We start from the raw sequence: 24,680 nt of genomic DNA, 5'->3' as shown, positions 1-24,680 counted from the left end.
CAAAGTAGTGTTTTTATTTTCTTCAGTTAAATACCCAGGAGTGGGATTGATGGATCATATGGTAGTTTTATTTTTAATTTTTTGAGGAATCTCCATACTGTTTTCCATAGAGGTTGTGTCAATTTACATTCCCACCAGTAGTGTATTAGGGCTTCTTTTCTTCTTCACACCCTCACCAACACTTGTTATTTCTTTTCTTTCTTTCTTTCTTTCTTTCTTTCCTTTTCTTTTTTTTTTTTAATAATAGCAATGCTGACAGGCATGAGGTGGTATATTATTTTGGTTTTAATTTGCATTTCCCTGTTGATTAGTGATGTTGAACATCTTGTCATGCACCTGTTAGCCATCTGTTTGTCTTCTTTGAAAAATGTTTATTCAGATCCTCTGTTCACTTTTTAATGGGTTGTTTTGTTTTTTGATGTTGAGATGCATGAGTTTTTAAAATTTTAGATACTAACCCCTTGTTGGATATATCATTTCACATATCTTTTCCCATTTCGTAGATGCTCTTTTCATTTTGTTGATAACTTGTTTGTTTTTGTTTTTTGCTGTGCAAAACTTTTTAGTTTGATGTAGTTCCATTTGTTTATAATCACTTTTGTTGCCCTTTGCTTGATGAGACATGTCCAAAAAATATTAATAGACCAATGCCAAAGAGAGTAATGCCTATAATTTCTTCTAGAAGTTTCATGGTTTCAGGTCATACATCTAAGAATCTTTGATTCTTTTGTATGTAGCAGTCCAGTGTTTCTAACACTATTTATTGAAGAGGCTGTATTTTTCCCACTACATATTCTTACCTCATTTATCATAGATTAATTGCCCATATAAATATGTGTTCATTTCTGGGACCTCTATTATGTTCCATTGATCTATGAGTCTGTTTCTGTTCCAATGCCATAATGTTTTGACTACTGCAGCTTTATAGTATAGTTTGAAATCAGGGAGTGTGATACATTCTGCTTTGTTCTCCTTCCTCAAGATTGTTTTGGCTATTCAGGGTCTTTTGTGTTTCCAAAAAATTTTTACAATTATTTGTTCTAATTCTGTGAAAAATGCCATTGGTTCTGTGAAAAATGCCATTGATAGGGATTGCATTAATCTGTAGATTGTGTGGGGAAGTATGGTCATTTTAACAATATTAATTCTTCCAATTCATGAGTATGGTGTAACTTTCTATCTATTTGTGTGATCTTCAATTTCTTTCAACATTGTCTTATAGATTGCGGAGTACAGGTCTTTTACCTCCTTAGTTAAATTTATTCCTGGGTATTTTATTCTTTTTGCTATAATTGTAAACGTGATGTCTCTGGCTGCAAGGCCTGGGAACCAGAGCTTGTGCCCCTTACAGGTGGATGAGGCTGATCCTGGGGCTAGTGATGGCCCACTGGTGGGAGGATCTGTGTTCCAGGGTCTCTGTCTGAGGGCCCTGGGCATCCTTAAGTTGATGTCAGACTCACTGGTAGGTGAGACTTGGTCCTGGGCCCTCTGCTGGTCAGGACAGGGTCCCTTAGGACCCAGCATGCTGGTGCATGGGCCTATGTCCCTTCCCGGCTAGCTGATTGGCTTGTGGCTTCACAGTACAGTCTTGTGGGTGACCAAGTCCTGGTGCTGATAAGCTAGAGGGAGGATTCTAAAATGGCACTTGCCAGCATGAGTGTCCTCATGGTAGAATGAGCTCCCATAAATGGCTTCTGCCAGTTACTATGTCCCCAGGGTGAGCACTAGCTGCCTCCTGCCTCTCCAGGAGACTCTCCAAGATCAGCAGGTGGGTCTGACCCAGGGTCATTTCAAATTACTGCCTCCTCCCTGGGTCCTGGAGTGTGTAGGATTTTGTGTGTGCTCTTTAAGAGTGAAATCTCCGCTTTGTACAGCCCTCTGGCTCTCCCAAAAGTAAGCCCTTCTCGTTTTCAAAGCCAAACCTTCTTGTGTGTCACCTTCCAGGTGCAGAGATTCTCCATAAGAATTGCAATTATCCTCTGATTTGTGGATTGCCCACTCAGGGTTATGTGTTGTTACTATACCCCATCTCTACCCCTCCTATCCTTCTTGTTGTGGGTCCTTATTTATATCTTTAGTTGTAGAAGATCTTTTCTGCTAGCCTTCAAGTCTTTCTCATCAATAGTTTGTCTGTAAATAGTTGTAATTTTGGTGTGTCTGTGGGAGGAGTTGAGCTCAGAGTCTCCCTAATCCACTCTCTTGGCCACTCCAGTCAGAAGGACTTTCCAATAAAAAAAGATTAAGGTGACTTGAAGGCTTTACTTTTATTTTTTGATTAAAAAATCAATTTGTTTATAGAATTGAAATTTTATCTAGGACACTTTCCTGAATATAACCTCCCTGACATATTGACTCACTTATATAGTTTTGGGAAATAAATATCTACTGAGAACCTTTCTCAGAGCTGTCTTCACTTCTTTATTCCTCAGTGTGCAGACGAGGGGGTTGAATAGTGGGGTGATCACTGTATAGGTCACTGCCACAAGTTGGTCCTTATAGGAGGAGAAAAGGGATGTGGGCCTCAAGTACATAAAGGAAGCAAAGCCATAGTGGAAAATAACCACAGTGAGGTGGGAGACACAGGTGGCAAAAGCCTTATGCTGTCCCTCCACTGAGGAGATCTTGAGGTTGGTGGAAACAATGAAGACATAGGAGATGAAGATCAACACTAAGGGAACCAGCAATACCAGAATGTTGAGGAAGAAGAGAACCATCTGGTTGGTGTCTGTGCAGTCCAATTTTATGACAGGGGAAATGTCACAGAAAAAGTGGTTGATTCAGTTGGAGGCAGAGAAGGGTACACTAAACATCAGGACATTGGCAACCACAGAGATCAGTAAACCACAGAAGCCTGAGGCTAAAACCAACTGCATGCAGGTGGCTCAGCTGACAATGAGTGTATAGTTGAAAGGGTTGCAGATGGCAACATAGCAATCATAGCTCATCACAGCAATTAGGAAACAGTTGGTTCAAGCCAAGCCCACAGAGAAATAGAGCTGGGAAACACACCCAGAGAAACAAATAGTCAGACTTGTGGAAAGCCCTTGGTCAGCATTTTGGTACAATGACAAAGGTATAGCAGATTTCAAAGCAGGGGAGGCCAAAGAGAAAGAAGTATATAGAGGTGTGCAAAGCCCAATTCAGATGAATAACAGTCATGATGGTTGCACTGGCCATCAGAATGGTCAGGTAGTCCAGGAGGAAAATAAAGAAGAGAAAGATTTGCAGATGTCCCAGGTTTGAGAATCCTATAATGTTGGACTCAGTGATCATATTCTGGTTCTGTCTCTCCAATAGGCACTGGTATTCTGACTCAGACATCCTAACATTCAGAACAGAAAGAATTTGACAAAGTGAAATGCTCCCATGGAAACCACAAATATATTTCTGTACAAAGCTAATAATACTGGTATGAAAATATGAGTAACAAGTTAAGCACATTGATCAGGGAATGAGGGGAAAGCAGGAGGCATGAGGAGTAGTGATGTAAGTAATATCCCAATTCAATGATACGTGAAGAAATTTATTTTTGTAAGTTGTTTTCATTCTTTGTATTCTTATTTGCACAGAAGATTCATATAAAGTTCATTAAATCAGTGAGTTATTTCAAGCTCATCTCATCCAATCCTGCCATTTTATGCAAGAAGAAACTGAAGCTTAAAAAAATTAAACCATTTGCTTAATTGACATGAGTTCACCTAAACTTAACAGGAGTAAAATGATGAACTTAGAGAAGAAATCAATCAAATATAGACTAGAAAAATAACATAAAAAATCAACAAAACTAAAAGCTGTTTTTTTGAAAAACATAAACAAAATTGACAAAATCTTAGCTAAACTAAGTAGAATGAAAGAGAAGACTGAAATAAATAAAATAAAAAATGAGCGAGAAGATATTATAATGTATGACTCAGAATTTAAAAAGGGACATAAATGAATATTATCAATAATTGTGCACCTATAAATTGGATAATTTAGAAGAAATGAACAAATTTCTAGAAACATTAATCTACCAAAACTGTATCAAGAAGAAATAGAAAGCTTAAACAGACAATTAACAGATAAAGAGATTTATCAGTAATCAAAAATCTCCCAACAAAGAAAAGTCCAGGACCAGATAGTTTCATGGGTGAATTCTACCAAACATGCAAAGAATTAATACCAGTCCTGGGCTTCCCTGGTGGCGCAGTGGTTGAGAGGCCGCCTGCCGATGCAGGGGACGCGGGTTCGTGCCCTGGTCCGGGAAGATCCCACATGCCGCGGAGCGGCTGCGCCCGGAGCCTGTGCCCCACAACGGGAGAGGCCACAACAGTGAGAGGCCCGCATACCGCAAAAAAAAAAAAAAAAAAAAAAAAAAAAATACCAGTCCTTATTAAACTCTTCCAAAAAATCAAAGAAGAAAGAACACTTTCAAACTCAAATTATGAGGCTAACATCATCCTAATACCAAGGCCATATTAAGACACAAAAGAAAAACTACAGGCCAACATCCCTGATGAACATAGATGCAAAAATCCTCAACAAAATACTAGGAAATTATTGATAAATATAAGAGAACATTAAATTTATTACATATTATTCTTTGGATGCAAGGATGGTTGAAGATATACAAATCAATCAATGTACTATACCTCATTAATAAAATAAAATAAAATGCATGATAAAATCTATAGATGTAGAAAAAGTATTTGACAAAATTCAACATCCAGTAATGATTAAAACTCTCTCCAAAGAACTTACCTTAACACAGTAAAGTTTATACATGAAAAGCCAACAGCTAAATCATAATCGGTAGGAGAAAATTGAAAATTTTTCTCTAAAATTGGATACAGTAAGGAGGGTTCCTACTCTCATCACTCCTAATCAGCATAGTACTAGAAGTCCTAGCCAGAACAATTAGGCAAGAAAAAGAAATAAAAAGCATCCAAATCAGAATGAGAAAAGTTAAATTATTTCTAGTTGCAGATGGTACAATCATATATGTGATTTATCCAAAAAGGAAATTAAGAAAACAATCTCATTCACAATAGCAACAGAAAGAATAAAATATTTAGGAATTAACTTAGCCAAAGAGGTGAAAAACTTGTACACTGAAAACTATAAAATATTGAGAAAGGAAATTAATAAAGAAACAGATAAATGGAAAAAGATTCAGTGTTCATGGGCTGAAAGAATTAATATTGTTAAAATGTCCATACTACCCAAAGTGGTCTACAAACTAAATGCAATCCCTATCCAAATCCTATAAGCATTCTTTACAGAAATAGAAAAAATGTCTTGAAATTAATATAGAACCACAAAGGACACTGAATAGCCAAAGCAAACTTGAAGAAGAACAGCAAAGCTTGAGGCTGCACATTTTATGATTTCAAAATATATTACAAAGCTACAGTAATCAAAATGGTATGCCTCTGGCAAAATCAAACACATAGACCAACAGAACAGAATACAGCCCAGAACTAAATCTATGCATTTATGGTCTATCTATAACTTACATATCTATAATTTAAGTTTAAATTTTTATATTAAGCAAAACATTTTCAGAAAAATAAAATCAAATATGTAGCAATAATTAAAAAAAATAGGATCAATTACCCTACCTAGTGTAAAAGCCCTTTTCTGTCTGTAGAGTATTTGTACAATAGAACAAAGTAGACTGAAGTAACCAAAGGGAAGTCTCAATTTCTGTTTTTGTGTTTCCTGATAGAAACAACACTCCTTTGGAAAGTAACACCTCTAAACTATGAAGCTCATCATTATGAAGTCATTGGAGGTAATAATGAAAAGAATAATTTCTGTCTCCCCTTACATTGATTCCCAGACTTACATATTCTTGTTATTGGAGAATAGGCACAATACATTGTTTGCTAGTTCAGAGTATACACTGCCTTGAGGAGACATGTGGGGTTCCATCAGGTGTTGTCACACAGGTGGTGCTCTATCTGAGCTTTCAGTGAGCCATTTAATTTTCTATATGACACCTCATAATGAGTGATGTGTACATAGAAGGAGCCAGGTTTCCCATTATTTTCTAAATACAGTTTCCTTACTGACTTATGAGGTAATTTCTATTAAAGACCAAGTTTCCAAATATACATAGATCAATTTCTGAGCTCTCCTTTCTGTCTCTTTGTAATATTTAACTCTTCCTGTTCCAGTAGCAAGCTCTCTTTATCACTAAGGCATCTTACTATTGGGAATAGTGAGCCTCTATATCACTTTTCCTGTTTCAAAAATGTCTTATTATTCCATGTAAACTTTAGAAATTTGTATTGTCACGTTGCCTTCACAATTCATGCTGGGGTTTGGAATGGAATTATATTGCTTTTGGATTAGCTTGGATGAAATTGACAACTTTATATATATATAGTTATTCTAGTTAAAAAATTTTAAGATAACAAGAAATTTAATGATAATGTTCAAATAGGTTTAAGACACTTGTTAAAAATTTAGGTTTTGGCAGAACACCCCAATGGTTCTAATTAGGATTTCTATGGACAAAAACTTGAGAAGATAAATTTGCAATTAAGCCCTCTTTTGACTCATAAACACTAAGTTTGAGAATCACTGGACAAATATACCAGTTTCCTGACTTAAAATTCAATGAAAAATTTCCACTTGGCCTCTGCATTACAGTCTTAATTGTGGTGATTTTTCCTTCAGAATCCGTAACATATGGGCTCAACTTCCAGTGAAAACATGGGCTAATTATACTTATGGCTCCTACTCCTCAGGTACCTCAACTAAGGCTACCTTTAAGAAACTTGTGACATTATTTTCCAAAATAACCTTGACTTCTAATTAATCCCAGGGCAATGTCTCCAGTACAGTAGATCAAGCCTCAGGAGTCCAATGATCAGTATATACTTTTAATAACAACACCCCATGTTGGTCACCAGAATTTCTAAAGATAATGACTTTGGCTGGACAAGTTGAGAGTCCTGATGGATAGAGGCGGATGCAGAGGAGAGCTTCTGTCTCAAGGCAGATTCACTCACTTTTGCTGATATTTTTTCAGGTTCTGGTCTTTGGCTTAGAATCTACTTGTCAAGGGATCCCAGATCTTGAATGTTTCTGTCTGAATTGAAAGGAGGAGAGCAATGTAGGTACTTGCTGAGCAGTGAGAATGTCGCTCTAGTCTGGGGTTTTGTGGGGTCTAGACCTGAGTGAGGGCTAGTGCTTGTGAACATTGGCCCCCATTGCAATTCTGGCAAGTGGCAAGGTTAAGGAAAACCATGGGCTGCTTTTAACTCCAGGTACTAAAAGTGATTTGGCATGGTCCATATAGTTCTCTGAATTTTTCTTAATGATCAGATTGGGTCATTTTTGCTGCCAGGTAGATTTTCTTTTCTTTCTTTCTTTTTTCTGTTTTTGAACTGGTTGCCTCATGGACTAAGTGAAACACATACTTAACTAAATCCTCACTTCTCTATCTGCTGTGTACTCATGGATGCATATTTTTAGTTATAATCTAATACTTAAGCTCCATTTTAATAAGGCAATTCAGGATTTTCATGTGTATCTAAGAATACAAAAATTCCACTTCTTTAATATCTGAGGCTGGGTACATAATTTCTCTCAGTTAATTGACTGATTTTTTCCCCTAAGATAAGTATTTGAAAACATCAAAATTTTGCATCAGAAAAATTTGTCGATTTGCCCCCTTTTTGAGGTACCCAGTACCCTCAATTATTGAGTCACTATTTAAGCTTAAATTATATAAAATTTTTTGGAGCATCGAAGAAGTTAGAAAAATAAGGTGCAGAAGTGTCATCTCCAAGGATCATAACATGAATTCCATTGCTTGGTTCTAGAATATCATAAAGGGAATTTAGGGATCATCTAACTAGAGAATTCTGGAGTCTCTGAGTTGAAAAGTATCTTAAGGGTTAGTATTCAACTTTTACCCTAAGTCAAAACTTCTTCTGCAACATGTTATTCAAAGAGCCTCCATTTAAGTACTTTCCAACAGTTTATTACAGTTATTGCCATATTGCCTTTAATTTTAAAAATAAAAAGACTGAATATCCAAGTTAAGTACCTTGCCCAAAGTCACACAAAGCTAGACCTGAAATATAGATCTTCTCACTCCAAACTGAGGGATTTTTTACCTTAATTTTATAGCCTGTGGGTATTTGCTGGAAGATCTTTTTATTCATCTGCCCTTATGTCTTTCTATCCTTAGTACTGATATAACATGCTCTGGTGGTCTTTGATGTCTTCTTGAGCAGATGGGGGTTGCTTCTCAGATATACTGTGCCAGTGAGTTTCCATACACCACAAAAAGGGAAAATATATCAATCATACAACTCATTTAGACTGTGAGGTTATAGTAAGGGTATGTAAAAATCTCAACTGAAATCAGCTGCTCTCATGGGTTTGAGTGACAAATAATGTAAACAGCTTTCTTTTTTGTTTTTGGTATTGGGGATAAACAGGTACTCCTTCAGCATCAGATAATTCTAGCTTCTGTGGTCTACTCTATAATTCATACTCAGTGGAGTGAGAATATAGTGGGGATGAGGTGTGGATTAGTTGATGATAGATCCAGAAAAATCTTGGGAAAGTAATAAGAAAAGGATAAGCAATGATCATAAATTTAGATTTCCCTCAGTGTTTTGAAAGAGACAGGGTCCCTTTGTCCAGGTGGAGGTATTATACAGGGAAACTGCCTTGTTAGTTTGCCTTTCTTCATATAGAAGACATATGTATATTATACCAATATATATAAGTATACACATACAAATGTATATATATAACAGGGATATATATGGTATTTACATTTTTTATATTTATATATAATAGAGATAACTTTAGAGTTACAGATGAAAAAAATTCCTATTATTTGTGTTGAAGAACTTTAAAACCAGCATGTGTCACTATCCTAATATTAACTTCAAATAATTACACCTACAAAGTTTATGACCAATTTCTAGTAATTAAGAAAGAACAAAACTTATCTTCAAATTCTAAGGATGGGTACAGTGAGTTTCAGAAATTTCCGACCACTTAACTTAAGGTCTAGAAAGCCAAGGTTTGCTATTATCATGAAAAATGCAAAAACAAAATTCTGGTAGCAGATGCAAACAATTCTTCAACACATAATGATGTAAAAGTTTAAATATACTGAAAAGTGTACAAATGAAGACTGGAGACAACCAATAAATGTTAAATGATTTTGCATACAAAGAACATTTTCTTTACTTCTTAGGCTTAGGCAGTTGGGAAATACACCCACAAAAAAATGATCTGATATAAGCCCTAAAAACGACTTTAGAAATAATTTTTTATAGCAGTTTGCAAACTGTGTTTAGTAGCAGAATATCCAAAAGGAATCTTACTGACATAACAATATGCAAAATATATAAAGCCTATGATTTGATCAGGAGTTGTAATCCTGGAAAATTGCCCAATTGTCACATTCTCTGTCACTCTGTGTGACAAGGAAAGTCTTGCCATTTTTGGAAAACTCTATTTTTCTGAGGCACCTCAGAACAGGAAAAGTGAAGTGTGTTTAAAATGCCACAAAGTAAATGAGACTCTTTCTAACAGTATGATGATTCTTCTCTTTCTAAAAAAAGGAGAAAAATTTCTTTAAACTAATATTATCTTCTGTTCCACCCTTGGCTCAGTGCTCTAGTTTGTGGAACTTCCAGTAATGTTTCTAACTGGTCTGAAAACTAAAGTTTTTTTATTTTTTTCATATTGTTTTGCCTATTGACATAAAATTGTTATAATGAGTAATTGACATAAAGTATATGATATTCTTACCACATATCTTATCATATAATAAGTTGTCAATAAACACAAATCCCCTCACAGTTTTGCTCAGAGATAATCTAGTTCTTCTTTTCCTGCCCCATTTGTGGTTGGGTAAACTGAAATTCACCTGCTGTGTCTGAACATTACTCATTCTTTCATTCCACTTTCTGATAGCTGAAGTTTACCATATTTTTCACTTTTGGAGAGCTATTTTCCTTAGGCTTGTAGTGAGCAAGGAAAACACAATAATCCATAAGTAAGATACAAGGGGAAAAAAAACATATAATTCCTTAATCCTTAGCTAGAGAGATAACATGTTCTTGGTCTTGGAAAAAAGTCTTTTAATTGGTCATCAGTTGTTTGGTTCCATATTTAGCCTTAATTCTTATTTTGGCAGGTATTTTTGGAGAAAATGAATGAGTTCCACCAAACATCTGGAAATGCCTGCCACCTGTAGGCTTTGTGCTGAGTTCCCCATGTATTTCTCCCTCCCTGGATCCTGGCCTCTGGCTCAGACTCTGGCTCTCCTAATAATGTGACCATGGAATGGGTCAATGAGATCTTGGTGAGAGAGTTTGTCTTCCTTGGCTTCTCATCTCTGGCTGGGCTGCAGCAGCTGCCCTTCATTGTCTTCCTGCTCATCTACCTGTTCACCCTGAGCACAAATTCCATCACCATTTCCACCATTGTCTTGGACAGAGCCCTCCATATCCCTATGTACTTCTTCCTTGCTGCACTCTCCTGTTTTGAGACTTGTTACACCTTCATCCTTGTACCCAAGATGCTGGTTGACCTGCTGGCCCAGAAGAAGACCATCTCCTTCTTGAGCTGTTCTATCCAGATGTTTTCCTTCCTCTTCCTAGGTTGCTCTCACTCCTTCCTGCTGGCAGTCATGGGTTATGATCGCTGTGTGGCCATCTGTAACCCTCTGTGTTACACAGTGCTCATGGGTTATGGGGTGTGTGTGTGACTTGTGGCTGCTGCCTGTGCCTGTGGCTTCACTGTCTCACTGGTCACCACCTCCCTGGTATTTCACTTGCCATTCCACTCCTCCAACCAACTAACCACTTCTTCTGTGACATTTCTCCTGTTCTCAAGCTGGCATCACATCACTCTCACCTCAGTCAGTTAGTCATATTCATGCTTGGTGTGTTTGCCTTGATTATTCCACTGTTACTTATCCTGGTTTCCTCTATCCATTATCATCTCTGCCATTCTAAAAATCCCATCCTCTGTTGGAAGATATAAAGCCTTCTCTACTTGTGCCTCCCATCTCATTGTGGTAACTGTTCACTATGGTCGTGCCTCTTTCATCTACTTAAGGCCCAAATCCCATTACTCTTCAAGTCAAGACACCCTAATATCTGTGTCTTATACCATCCTCACTCCATTGTTCAATCCAATGATTTACAGTATGAGGAATAAGGAATTCAAATCAGCCATTCGAAGAACAATTGTCCAGACTTCATATGCTGTTAATTAAAGAGCCAGTTATTAACTGTTCAGTTAATTGTATGCCTTTTATGTGCCAAGTAATATGTATACTTTCAAATATTTTCTCATTTAAATGTAGAACATGCTGTAATGTAAAGAAATTTTTCATATGAAGAGAATGAGGCTCAAAGAAGATAAGACATTCTAGCTTTCTGCCATGAATAATGCTCTAAGAAGGCTATGTAGACATGTGAAAAGATTATTCATTTCTAGAATAAATTTCATCACATTTTACTGCTGTAAAGATTTATTATTCAAAAACAAATAAATCCATTGATGAGAGCAAAGATGCACCAAAGCTGTCTAGTTCAAAGGAACAGAAGAATATATGACTATCTATTCCTACCCCTCCTGATATTAGTTCTTCCTTTCCAGAAGACAACAGGCAACCTTGGTCCCCTCCATTCTACAGCAAACTTTAGTGTCCCTTTTTGGTCCCTGATTCTTCCCCCCACCAAATCTACATATTTAAATGGCTTTGCCTTTACTTGGGATTGTTTTGTCCTTTCCTTGTTTGAGACTGGAACCTTATTATGGAATTTCCTTCCTATATACGTATGCCCTTCTAATATTATCCTGTCATAGGCCCCAAATTCATTCCCTGAATATCATACCTATTTATTCCCTTCAAGGCAGCTGCTAACATGGAATAATTGCTGAAGTATCTTAAGTAATCTAGCAAAGGGGTAGAGTTAATATTAATAGGGTAAAGAGAAAGACTTCCCTAATGTCCAGAAAATCCATGGAAAAGTTCTTCAGTGACTCCTCTTTCCATACAGGATGAAGTCAAGGATTTATCACCTAGTCCCCGCCACCTCTGTGGCATTATTATTTCTAACATTATTATTGTCCATTTCTCATATGTGCCTTGTTGTGCCCTCTGAAGCTAATCCACTATGCTGGTCCTCAAAGTAACACGATTCTGTAGTCTGCCATGTTTTCTCACGTGCTGCTTCTTCTCTGGAAGAATAATTTTAAAAAAAAGAGTGGTAAAGTCACATTCAGGTGTGTGGCTGCCTACATGGATGAGCTGACATTCATGAAGACAGGACATGAACGTGGCTGAGCAAGCTCGGCAGCAGAAGATGGCAGAATAAGCAAGGGTATTCATAGCACAAACTTCTCTTTAGTTCCAGGCACGGTACCAGGAACAGGGTCGACAAGGTTGCTTTTAATATAATGAATCTGAATTTCCTGAAGTCACAGATTTTATATTAAACATAAGCTTGTCAACACGGTTTGGTTTTCTTCAATATTCTTTATTGAAAGTATTCTGAGATATAAAGGAATTTTTCCTTCAGGAGAAGGGTGGGAAGTCAAACCCAGCAAGATCCTCAAATTCTATTTTATTTCCACGGGAGTAATTTTGCTTAGCCCTGTTCAACAGCTGTGTTCTCCTTGACCAAATCTGTTTAGTCATTACACCAAATTATGTCTTTGTTCACAAAGGGATGGAGTGAGGTAACATGAAGACATCTGTATAAATCCAATCTTAATACTAATAACATCACTCAAAGGATAAACCATACATTTGGATTCCTGTAAAGAAAGGCACTTCCACAAATTTCTATTTCAGACAACATGGAATTAAAAGTCTAAAACTTACTTGGCATAAACTTAAATACTTCCGAACTCTAACAGAAAGTCTTACAGTCTTATAGTGACATTCTTGAGATCTTTACCCTGAGGCAATAGTTTCCTGAAGCACCTTGAATTTAATCTTTCCCTTGAAGCCATTTCTTACTTTCAGAATCTTTGTTGGGAGATATTGGAGATTGGATGGGAAAAGCTTTATTTTCAAACCTAGGAAGTTCTGGATTCTTTATAGGTCTTCTAAATTCTTCTCAGAAACTTAACTACACTTTATTTTGTTCATTTCTTTCTTCTCATATGTTATCATTGATCAGCACTTTCTATAATCTTCCTAGAAATTTCTCATGAGTTTAATAAATGATTTTTCTGTGTTCCAGGCTATAGTAATGCAAACTTTCCAAGAAAGCATGTAAATGCCCCCTTTTACCAAACTATAATAACAGCTTCCTCTCTGTCCTTCAAATGCTTACCAACAGTGGCCTCAAGGCTCTTACACCTTTCAGTGATAGATTCCTTAAGGTTTTACAAATTTTCCTACCATCAAGTCCAAACTCAATGCCATATTTTTAAAGTTTTAATTATAATAGCATCCTGACTTTAGATACCAAATTCTGTTCTAGTTATTTATTTCCATTTAGCAAACTACCCTGTATTTTAACTAAGATAACAACAGTTATTTATTTTACACACAAATCCACAATTTTGGCAGGGCTTCATGGGACAGCTTGTATCTACTTTTTGTGAGGTCACCTTGGTTGGGCCAACTAGGGCTGAAGGGTCATTTACAAAATTGGTCACTTATGTGGCTCATTAGTTCATGTTAAATGTTGGCTGTGTGCAAATCTGGGGCTATTGAGTCTTGGTTTCTTACCACCTGGATTTTATAAGGACTGATTGGGCTTGCATGGTGGCTAGAGTAGGATATCAAGATAGCAGAGTAGGAGGACACCAAACTCACCTTGCTCCAACCACACATCAAAAATACAGATACATGTGGAACAACTCTCAGTGAAAACAAACTGGAGCCTAACAGAAAGACTCTTATGCAACCAAGACTGTAAGAAAGACCTACACAGGGTTGGGTAGGGAGGGAAGAGAAGTCATCAGGTTGGGACATGCACACCTCGGAGGGGACACAGAAAAAGAGGGAGATTACACAGTCTCAGAATAAGTCTGAACCACATATGGGATGCCACAGCCCTGAGGTCTGACACCAGGAGGATGAGATCCCTTAGCTGGTTTGAAAACCATGAGGACTGACAACAGGGCTTTAGAACCTAGATCCCTCCCATGAAGAGCATGTACATGCTTGCTTACACCCAAAACAAGGTGGAAGAAGCAGAGTGAAGATGCCCAGAACTCTGGCCAGTTTTCCACAACCACCCCAGTGCTCACCCCAGCCCTGCTCTGGTCCCTCTTGCTCGGCAACACAGCTCCACACTAGGATGAAGGTGCTGCAACAGAGGAGAGGGCACAGTTTCAGGGGACAGAGCCAGCTCAGGACCAGCACAGCATTCAAACTGGGTGCTGGCAGCCATTATGGCATTCATGGGAACAGCAGATCAGAAGTAGTCAGAATTCTGACTGATGCTGGGACAGCCCCAGCCTATGCCCTTACTCATGCCAAATCAGTTAAATGTAATAGATATACACAGGACATTCCATCCAAAAACATCAGAATATACATTTTTTTCCCAAGTATACAGGGAACATGCTCCAGGATAGATCAAATACTAGGCCACAAAACAAGTCCCAACAAATTTAAGGAGACAGAAATTATATCAAGTATTTTTTCTGATTCTAATAGTATGATACTAGAAATCAGTTATGGTAAGAAAAATGGGAAAAACACAAACATGTATAGACAAAACAACATGCTACTAAAGACCCAGTGGGTCAATGAAGAAATCAAAGAAGAAATCAAAAAATACCACAAAACAAATGAAAATAAAAACACGCCTTCCAAAATCTAAGGGATGTAACAAAAGCAATTTTAAGGGGAAAGTTTATAGTGATACAGTCCTACCTCAATAAAGAATAAAAATCTCAAATAAACTACCTAATATACCTTTTAAGGGAATTAGAAAAAGAAGAGCAAACAAATCCACAGTCAGTCAGCAAAAGGAAGGATAATAAAGATGAGAGAAAATAAATTAAATAGAGACGAAAAAAAAAAAATAGAAAAGATAAATGAAACCAAAAGCTGGTTTTTTGAAAAGATTAAAAAAAATTATAAGCCAAGCTCAACAACAAAAAATAGAGAGGACCCAAATAAACAAAATAAAATTTGAAAGAAGAGAAATAACAGCTGAGGTCACAGAGATACGAACTAATCGTGAGAATATTACAAACAGTTAAATGCCATCGAATGGGCTAACCTAGAAAAACTGGATAAATTTCTAGAAATATACATCTCCTAAGACTGAATCAGGAAGAAATATACAATCTAAACAGACTTATCATTAGAAGTGAAATTGAATTTGTAAAAAAAAAACAAAAAAAACTCCCAGCATACAGAAGTCCAGGACCAGGTGGCTCACAGGGCAAATTCTATCAAACATATAAAGAAGAGCTAATGCCTATTATCAAACTATTCCCCCAAATTGGAGAGGATGGAACGTCCCCAATTTTATGATATGGCACCCTCATTACCCTGGTACCAAAACCAGAAATAAAGAAAATTCAGCCAGTATCTCTGATGAATGTAGATGCAAAAATCCCCAACAAAATTTAGCAAACCTAATTCAACAATATATAAACAGGATCATACATCATGATCAAGTGGGATTTATTCTAGGGATACAAGGATGGTTCAATATCTGCAAATCAATCAATGTAATACACCACTTTAACAAAAAGGAAGGGTAAAAATCACATGATCATCTCAATAGATGAAGAGAAAGGATTTGAAAAAATTTAATATTTATTCATGATAAAACTATAAAACTCTCATTGAAGTTGGTATAGAGGGAGCATATCTTAACATAATAAAGGCCATTTATGACAAACCCACAGCTAACATAATACTCAATGGTAAAATGCTGAAAGCTTTTCCTCTAAAATTAGGAACAAGACAACGATGTCCAGCCTCACCACTTCAATTTAACATACTGTCAGAAGTTCTAGCCACAGCAGTCAGACAACAAAAAGAAATAAAATTCATCCAAATTAGAAGAGAAGAGGTAAATTGTCACTATTTTCAGTTGAGATGATACTATATATAGGAAGCCCTAAAGTGTCCACAAAAAATATTAGACCTAATAAATGAATTCAGTAAAGTTGCAGGATACAAGATTAATACACTGAAATTTGTTGCTTTTCTATACATTAGTAATAAGCTGTCAGAAAGATAAAGCAAGAAAACAATTCTGTTTAAAACCACATCAAAAAGAATAAAATAAATAGGAATAAACTAAACCAAAATGTGAAAGATCTGTACTCTGAATACTGTAAAACAATGATGAAAGGAATTGAAGAAGATACAATGAAATGGAAGGATATCCTGTGTTCATGGATTGGAAAAATTAATATTATTAAAATGTCCATACTACTGAAGGCAATCTACAGATTCAATACAATTCCTATCAAAATATTCATGACATTTTCACAAGTAGAACAAATATGAAGTAGAACAAATAATCCTAAAATTTATATGGAACCACAAAAGACCCTAAATAGCCAAAGCAATCTTGAGATAAAAGAACAAAGCTGGAGGTATCACACTCCCTGACTTCAGACCATACTACAAAGTTATAGTCATCAAAACAGTATGGTACTGGCACAAAAATGACACATATATCAATGGAACAGAATAGAGATCACAGAAATATACCTATATACCTTTAATCAATTAATCTACAACAATGGAAGCAAGAATATATAATGAACAAAATACAGCTTCTTCAATTAGTGGCACTGGGAAAACTGGACAGCTACATGTAAAAGAAAGAGATTAGGACATTTTCTCATACCATACCAAAATAAACTCAAAATTGATTAAAAACTAAATATAAGACTGGAAACCATAAAACTTCCAGAAAAAAATATAGGTAGAACATGCTTTGACAGAAGTCATAGCAATATATTTTTTTGGATCTGTCTCCTATAGCAAAAGAAACAAAAGCAAAAATAAACAAATGGGACCTAACTAAACATGAAAGCTTTTGCACAGAAAAGGAAACCATTGACAAAATGTTTTCCCTACTGTATGGGAGAAAATATGTGCAAATTATGTGACCAATAAGAGGTTAATATCAAAAATATATAAACAGCTCACACAACTCAATATAAAAAATGATTAAAAAATGGGTAGAAGACCTGAATAGACATTTTTCCAAAGAAGACATACAGATGACAAACAGGCACATGAAAAATGCTCAACATCACTAATAATCAGAGAAATGCAAATCAAAACCATGAGAAATCACCTCACACCTGTCAGAATGACTATTATCAAAAAGTCTACAAATAACAAATGTTGGCAAGTATGTGGAAAAAAGGGTACCCCCACACACTGTTTATTGGAATGTAATTGGTACAGCCACTATGGAAAACACTATCGAGTTTCCTCAGAAAACTAAAAATAAAACTACCACATGATCCAGCAATTCCACCCCTTGGCATATGTCTGAAGAAAATGAAAACACTAATTCAAAAAGATACATGCACCCCAATGTTCATAGCAGCTTTATTTATAATAAACCAACCTATGGAAGCAATTTATGTGTCCATCAAGAGATGAATTGATAAAGAAGATGTGAGGTATATATATAAATATATATACACACAAGGGAATATTACTGTCACAAAAATAATGACATTTGGCCATTTGCAATAACATGAATGGACCTGGAGGGTATTATGCTTAGTGAAATTAGTCAGACAAAGACAAATATTGTATGTTATATTTATATGTGGAATCTAAATAAATAAAACAAACAAGTGATTATAACAAAACAGAGAGACTCACAGATATAGAGAACAAACTAGTGGTTACCAATGGGGAGAGAGAAGGCAGGATGGGCAAGATGGGGGTAGGAGATTAAGAGGTATAACTTACTATGTATAAAATAAATAAGTTATCAGTATATATTGTACAACAGAAGGAATATAGCCAATATTTTATAATAATTGTAAATGGTGTGTAATCCACAATAAAATGGAATCACATTATATATATTGTATACCTGAAACTAATATAATATTGTAAATCAAATAAACTTCATTAAAAAAAAACGTGTAGGAAATAAAAGTTGATGTTCCAAGATGGCCAAGTGACACATGAAAAGATGCTCAACATCTCTAGTATTAGACAGATGCAAATCAAAACTAAAATGAGGAATCACCTCACACAGATCAGAATGTCCATCAGCAAAAAGTCTACAAATAATAAATGCCGGAGAGGGTGTGGAGAAAAAGGAACCCTCCTACACTGTTGGTGGGAATGTAAATTGGTACAGCCACTGTGGAGAACAGTATGGAGATTCCTTGAGAAACTAAAAATAGAGCTACCATATGATCCAGCAATCTCACTCCTGGGCATATATCCAGAGAAAAACATAGTTTGAAAGGATATATGCAACCCAATGTTCATTGCAGTGCTGTTTACAATAGCCAAGACATGGAAGCAACCCAAATGTCCATCGACAGATGAATGGATAAAGAAGTACATATGGCACTTGTATATTGTGGTACATATATACAATGGAATATTACTTAGCCATTAAAAAGAATGAAATAATGCCATTTATAGCAACATGGATGGACCTGGAGATTATGATACCAAGTGAAGTAAATCAGACAAAGACAAATATCATATGATATCACTTATATGCAGAATCTAAAGAATATGATACAAATGAACTTATTTACAAAACAGAAACAGCCTCACAGACTTAAAGAATGAACTTATGGTTACCAGGGGTAAGGGTTGCGGGGGAGGGATAGATAAGGAATTTTGTATTGACATTTACATACTACTATATTTAAAATAGATAACCAACAAGGACTTACTGTATAGCACAGGGAACACTGCTTAATACACTGTAATGGCCTATATGGGAAAAGAATTTGAAAAAGAATAGATACATGTATATGTATAACTGAATCATTTTGCTGTACACCTGAAATTAACACCACATTGTTAATCAACTCTACTCCAATATATAAAAAATAAGTTGATGTTCCAAGAATTAGGAAGTAGAAGCTGACAGGCTCTAGAGACCAGAGTTTATAAACAAATATAGCATCAATTTTGCTATAATCTATTGGAACAAATAGTCATTCAGCCTACTCAGATTAAGGGGAAATGTATATCTTTCAGATGAATCTTCTCACTGAAAGATTTCCTGAAGATCTAGCCATGGTCCCAATCTGTGACATAACTGAAGGAGAGAGAAGCCACCAAGTCCTAGTCATCAAATTCTTACTTAATACCTTGGAATTTTCTTCTCCTCTTCATGCCTGCAGCATCTCTGATATAATTTATACAAGAGCAGGTCACATGAGCCCCTGCGAGAGACATCTATGAGTGTCTAGTATTTCCCCATTTCTAGCCCAAAGTGTCTGGACTCACTGGCAGAGGGAATAAATATGCAATGTGAAATTAGGAGGTAGACTCCTGAGAAGTCTAAGCTAATACCTAAAACAGGGCACTATGACATCTTACTCCAGAACCCAAATTTTCTTTCTTTATTTATTGAACAAATATCAATCATGCTCATGTTATATTCCAGGAACAAATAAGTTTCTCATGTGTCTGAAAGACCTATGTTGCTTCTGCCCTTCTAATTTTCTGTCCTCTATTTTTGTATCTTTCTTCCTCTCTTCTAGCTTTCAGAAATGTGAATATGAAATGGATATTTTTCTCAAAACTAAGAATAAAAATTTAGTCATTAGGTAGGGATACTCAAAGGAGGTAATTAACAAATTACCTGTCTGTTTTAACAAATAGGACCAAGAAAACCTCCATCTCTCTAATAAGTCCCCAGAGAATTTCTGGGAGGAAACCAACTAATTTCCACACTATATTAGAAAGGGCCTTTTCTTTGACCAACTAATTCTCATAGTGTATTACCATAGTTCTACTTGCTAATTGGGGAAATTATGGACAAGCATTGGGCAAAATGTGGTAGTTAAATCTCTATGGAGATAAACATTTCAATTACTAACCAAGGCATTGAAGTCATTGCTAATGTAAAAAGGAAGACCATTGTCATACTCATTGAGGACATACCTAAACTATCCAAGGTACAGGTGATATTTTTGTGTGGAGCAATGTAGATAGTTTTCTTATAATGGTCCAGAGTTTGTAGAAAATGGTAGAAGAGCCCTTGGACATTATGACAGTGAAGATAATTTTGGCAAATTTCACCTAGAAACCTTCACAGACGATTCCAGGATGTGTCCGAGAATGAAGACACCTGCATGTTACTGGGCACTAAACTCCGATTTGAAAAAAATGTGAAATTTTTATTTTTATTTAGGGACTCTTATTTCCTTATTGAGAAGAGCAGTGAAAATTCACTTATTTTTATGTCAAATTTAAAAATTGTTGGGTTTTCCCTGGAGCCAGTGATCTGTTATCCCCTAGTTGTTAGTAGTGGAAAATAGAAAATGGGATCAAATGATAGAAAGGGCAGTTCGATGGTGAAAAATGTAAGGATAAAGATAAAGACCAAGATCAAGAGGAAGGCAGGGCCACAGGGTAAATTTTGATTTTTTCATAAGGGGATACAGTGTAAGAAAGAAAACAAAAATTTATACAGAACATGGAACATAAGGAGAACATAAAAAGTATTTTTACTTAGGAGGCACATGGTGGTGCAAAGGGGACCAAGCTGCTGTAAAGTGAACTGAGATCATTATTAATTCATTAATGGACTATTTATTTATTTATTTATTTATTCATCAAGACTTTATATTTCATATATTCCATATTTAAAAATATTGGGTTATGTTTTGAGAATTCTCAGGGCATAGGTTGTGGTATTTATCCTTGAGGCTGTCTGGTCTATTGGAGAGACAATCAGGAGACAATAATTTGGATGTAACATGTTGAGTATTTTGATAAAGACACATGAAACAATCTTTAAATATATTAAGCTTTAAATATACTAGAAACAACAAATTCTTCCTAGACAGATTAGAGAAAGTTCAATAACTGGTGACTTTAAAAAGTGTGAAGAATGAGTAGATTACAGATGAAAGTTAGAGGTTATTTGAGGCTGAGATTTCTCTCTCTCTCTCTCTCTCTCTCTCTCTCTCTCCAAGAAGTCTTGAAATACAAAGGCATATATAGAAAACTCTATGTATTTTAGTGCAAGTCCTATGTGATTAAAATTTAGGTTGCAAATGTAAATAATGGGTAAAATTAGTTGCCTTTTTAACGAACTTAAGAAATGGCTTTACCTTACAAGTGATGAAGAGTTATTGAGCAAAATAATGAAAAATCAATTTGCTCTTTCCCCTTGTTGAAGAGACAACTTAATTACCCTATATGTCCTTTTCTTTTTCCATCTTTTTATTTTATCCAAGCTTTCTTTGAACGTGTAATATCCTCCTTTCCAAATTCAGAAAATAGCAATACCACTTGTTTGTCCGCACACCCGAAGGACTATGGCAGCAGCCTCCCTATGGCTCTTTTATAAAAGGTATAATGACTTGAAATGGTCTGTAGGGCCTTTATTTTCTTTCCTGCTTATGTCTGCATGTCCAAATCCAAAATATTCTCCCCAGCTTATTTCAACTGTCATATCTCTGCCATGCAGATGTCTCAGATCCCAGAATCTGTAAGTAACAAATCTTTTCCCCTATAGAATTCCCATATTCCTTTTATGACACTTCATGTTCTATTTTGTGTAAAGGTCTTATCTCCAGTAGACTATAAGCTACTTGTAACCAGGGTCCTTGCCATTTCATCTTTTATTTACCCACAGTACTTAGCCTGGTGCCTGGCATGTAACAGAAGCTCCACAAATATTTGTCAACGAATAAATCAATAGCTATTTCCAAAAAACACTAGCTGCTATTTGCCAAATATTTTATGCAGCATTCCAGACTGGGTTAAGTACAGTCAACATTTTCCATAGTTAATTTATTCTGCAACTTCAGTTCCCACATAAGTTCTGTGGATAAGTTTGAAAAAGTAGATGATGTATTACAGGGGTTAGCAGAGGAGGGTTAGGGAATAGCAATTGAGTAATGTGACCTTCCTTTCCTTTCAGAAACTCCATCTTTCTTTGGGTAACTAGTCACTGTCCTTTCCAAGGATGACCCTATAAAAGAGAAAATATTCAAATAAAGGAGACCAGGACGTTGGAAATGTAGAGAAGATATCCCAGGAGGAATAATAGAGGAGTCTTTGTTCTGGTCAAAAGCACAGGGTGTACTTCTTATTTATAAAGTTTAGAGATAAGGCAATTCAAAGATATCAAAAGTCCCGTTTCAAAATTTTACTAAAACTTTGTCTAAGCAAAAGATCAAACAATAATAGAAATTGTATTATTTGTAAAGGACTTTAAGACCAACAGTAAAATGCTATTAAAATTTTAAAAGTGTGAGATAATGGAGAAAACCATTTGATAATCAGAAAAGAAAATGAAAAGGCAGCACTTTTTTTCTTCCAGTTTTACTGAGATATAATTAACATGCAACACTATATAAGTTTAAGGTATACAGCATACTGATCTGATTTACATACATCATGAAATGATTACCACAATAAGTTTAGTGAACACCCATCATCTCATATAGGTACAAAATTAAAGAAATAAAAAAATAATAAAAAAATTAAATAGAGGAAAGTATTAATAATTATATTTTTTCTTGTGATGAGAACTCTTAGGATTTACTCTCTTAATAACCTTCATATATAACATACAGCAGTTAATTATATTTTTGGGGGATGACAACAATTTTTAATGGATCATTTGCCTCTGCATTTAGAATATAATATTATAGAGATTTTTCATCACAGAATGTTGAAGCAGAAGGTTAATATTATATGCTAGATTAATATCAAGGGAAAAAGTTTAGAAAATCCCTGAAATCGAATGCAATCTACCCAGGAGTCTTGAAATAATTCAGAAGAGAAACTGGGGTCATTGGTCACTTTGGTTCTTCAAGAAGTTTTCAAGTACTTGGTATACACTAGACATTATGGTATGTGTGGGGATGCAGTTTCTATCTCTGGTGAGTTACAATTTGTGTAGTCAAAGATAAACTTACAATACTAATGCCAAAGCAAATAAGATTCTAATGATTGCTAAGGAAACCCAGATAAAGTGATAAAGCACAATTAAGAAGCTGTAGGAAGGACAATATGCACATGTTATTTTAACTGAGAATTTGAAGATAGTCACACAATTAAAAGAAGAATAAAATGAAAACAAACCTAAAGTATGGACTATTTCCAGATGTAGGGGGTAGTATGAAAAAGGACATGATTGTTCAAATTTTCTCAATGCTAAAGTGCATGTGAAGAGATATGTAGTAGAAGTTATGAGTGGAAAGTTACTTTTCAGACAAGAATGAAAGTCAGAATATAGCTGTTTTAACTTTATAGATAATTGAAGGCCATTTAGCTTTGTTAATAGGATAGAATTTGCCCTATAGAAAGACAACTTTACTGCTGTAGTGAACTGTGGCTTAGAGTAGGAAGAGATAGAATCCTAGGAGTCCATTCATAATGCTCTTGTAATAATCCAGGTAAGAGCTAATTTCTGGAAGAACAGAAGAAATGGATCCTAGAACTATTACAGAAAAAAAAATGGATTGGATGTGGAGGATGAGAATTATCATGTGTTTAAACATGCTTCAGAAATTTACAGCTTGGATGACTAAGAAGTTTTGGAAACTTTTTATTGATATACAGAATCCAGGTAAAGGAAAAGATTTGGGTTGGAGTTTGGAGAGGATAAGAATGTTTTAAATAAAAATATGTAATCTAGTACCAACAATAAGAACTGTGTCAGAGGCCTCAGAGAAAGTATCTGAACATCACTGCTCAGGAATTCAGAGACAGATACTGGGAGCGACAGTCTGTTGGGTCTCCAATTCAGGTATATCAAGGATAAGATACATAACCAAGTGGAAAAACAGTGAATGCTGAAGGAAAACTAATTAATTCTAGCCACACATTTTCTGCAAAGGGAAATCAGGCCTGATGTCCTAGAAGAGTCTGTAGAGTATCCATAACACTAGTTCTAAGACAGTAGCTGTAGTTCTAAGCCAAATTAATTTTAATGAATGACTGCATTAAAATTGTAGTCAATTTTAATGTGATATATAATTAGTAAAAAAAGAGAATTCTGTTCTTTAAGGACAAGCAGCACAAAGACAGATCAAAGATTATTGACCTAGATGAAGAAATTTTTAAAAGCAGGTGGAACGTAGATCTTCAGACATTGGTGGTACTGCTTGTGACATATATGTATCAGTAATGTGGATAAAACTATGACCACTTAAAATCATAATTAATGTAGAGAAAGGCTTTTTTGAGGATTAGATTACCAAAAAATTAAGCAGAGACTATATAAGTCTGCAAGGAAGGGGCCTGAAGAATAGGCTTTCTTTGAGCAAATGTCTGTACATTTCATGTGAACACTTGTCCCCAAATTCAGTGCTAAAATCATTGGCAGAAAAACAGCACTGTGGGTGCATATTAATTTAGGATAAATTTTGCTTAGTTTACAATCCTTTTTTTTCTCCCATGCCTGTTTCTCTTTCATACGAGACTGGCTACTTTATGAAGGGTAAATTCCCTTGACTTTTCATTTCTAAAGGTCTCTGGAATTTATCATATTGACTTTATCCCATGGGATCAACTCTCC

The 24,680-nt window shown here is 35.6% G+C and overlaps 1 protein-coding gene and 1 pseudogene across 1 annotated transcript; one reads left to right on the top strand and one right to left on the bottom strand.

Moving 5' to 3' along the window:
• Window positions 1-2,357: 2,357 nt before the first annotated feature.
• Window positions 2,358-3,321, bottom strand: LOC112062221 (olfactory receptor 10T2-like; annotated as a pseudogene).
• Window positions 3,322-10,303: 6,982 nt separating this feature from the next.
• LOC102977478 (olfactory receptor 10K1-like) lies at window positions 10,304-11,245 on the top strand. The gene is given in 3 exon segments (XM_028488091.1): window positions 10,304-10,823; window positions 10,826-10,962; window positions 10,964-11,245. Coding segments are annotated over 3 exon segments (939 nt in total).
• Window positions 11,246-24,680: the final 13,435 nt, after the last annotated feature.

This window comes from Physeter macrocephalus, chromosome 4 (genome assembly GCF_002837175.3).
Source record: "Physeter macrocephalus isolate SW-GA chromosome 4, ASM283717v5, whole genome shotgun sequence".
NCBI lineage: Eukaryota > Metazoa > Chordata > Mammalia > Artiodactyla > Physeteridae > Physeter > Physeter macrocephalus.
The sequence above is the reverse complement of the archived record's forward strand: the minus strand, read 5'-3'. Positions and strand labels throughout refer to the sequence as shown.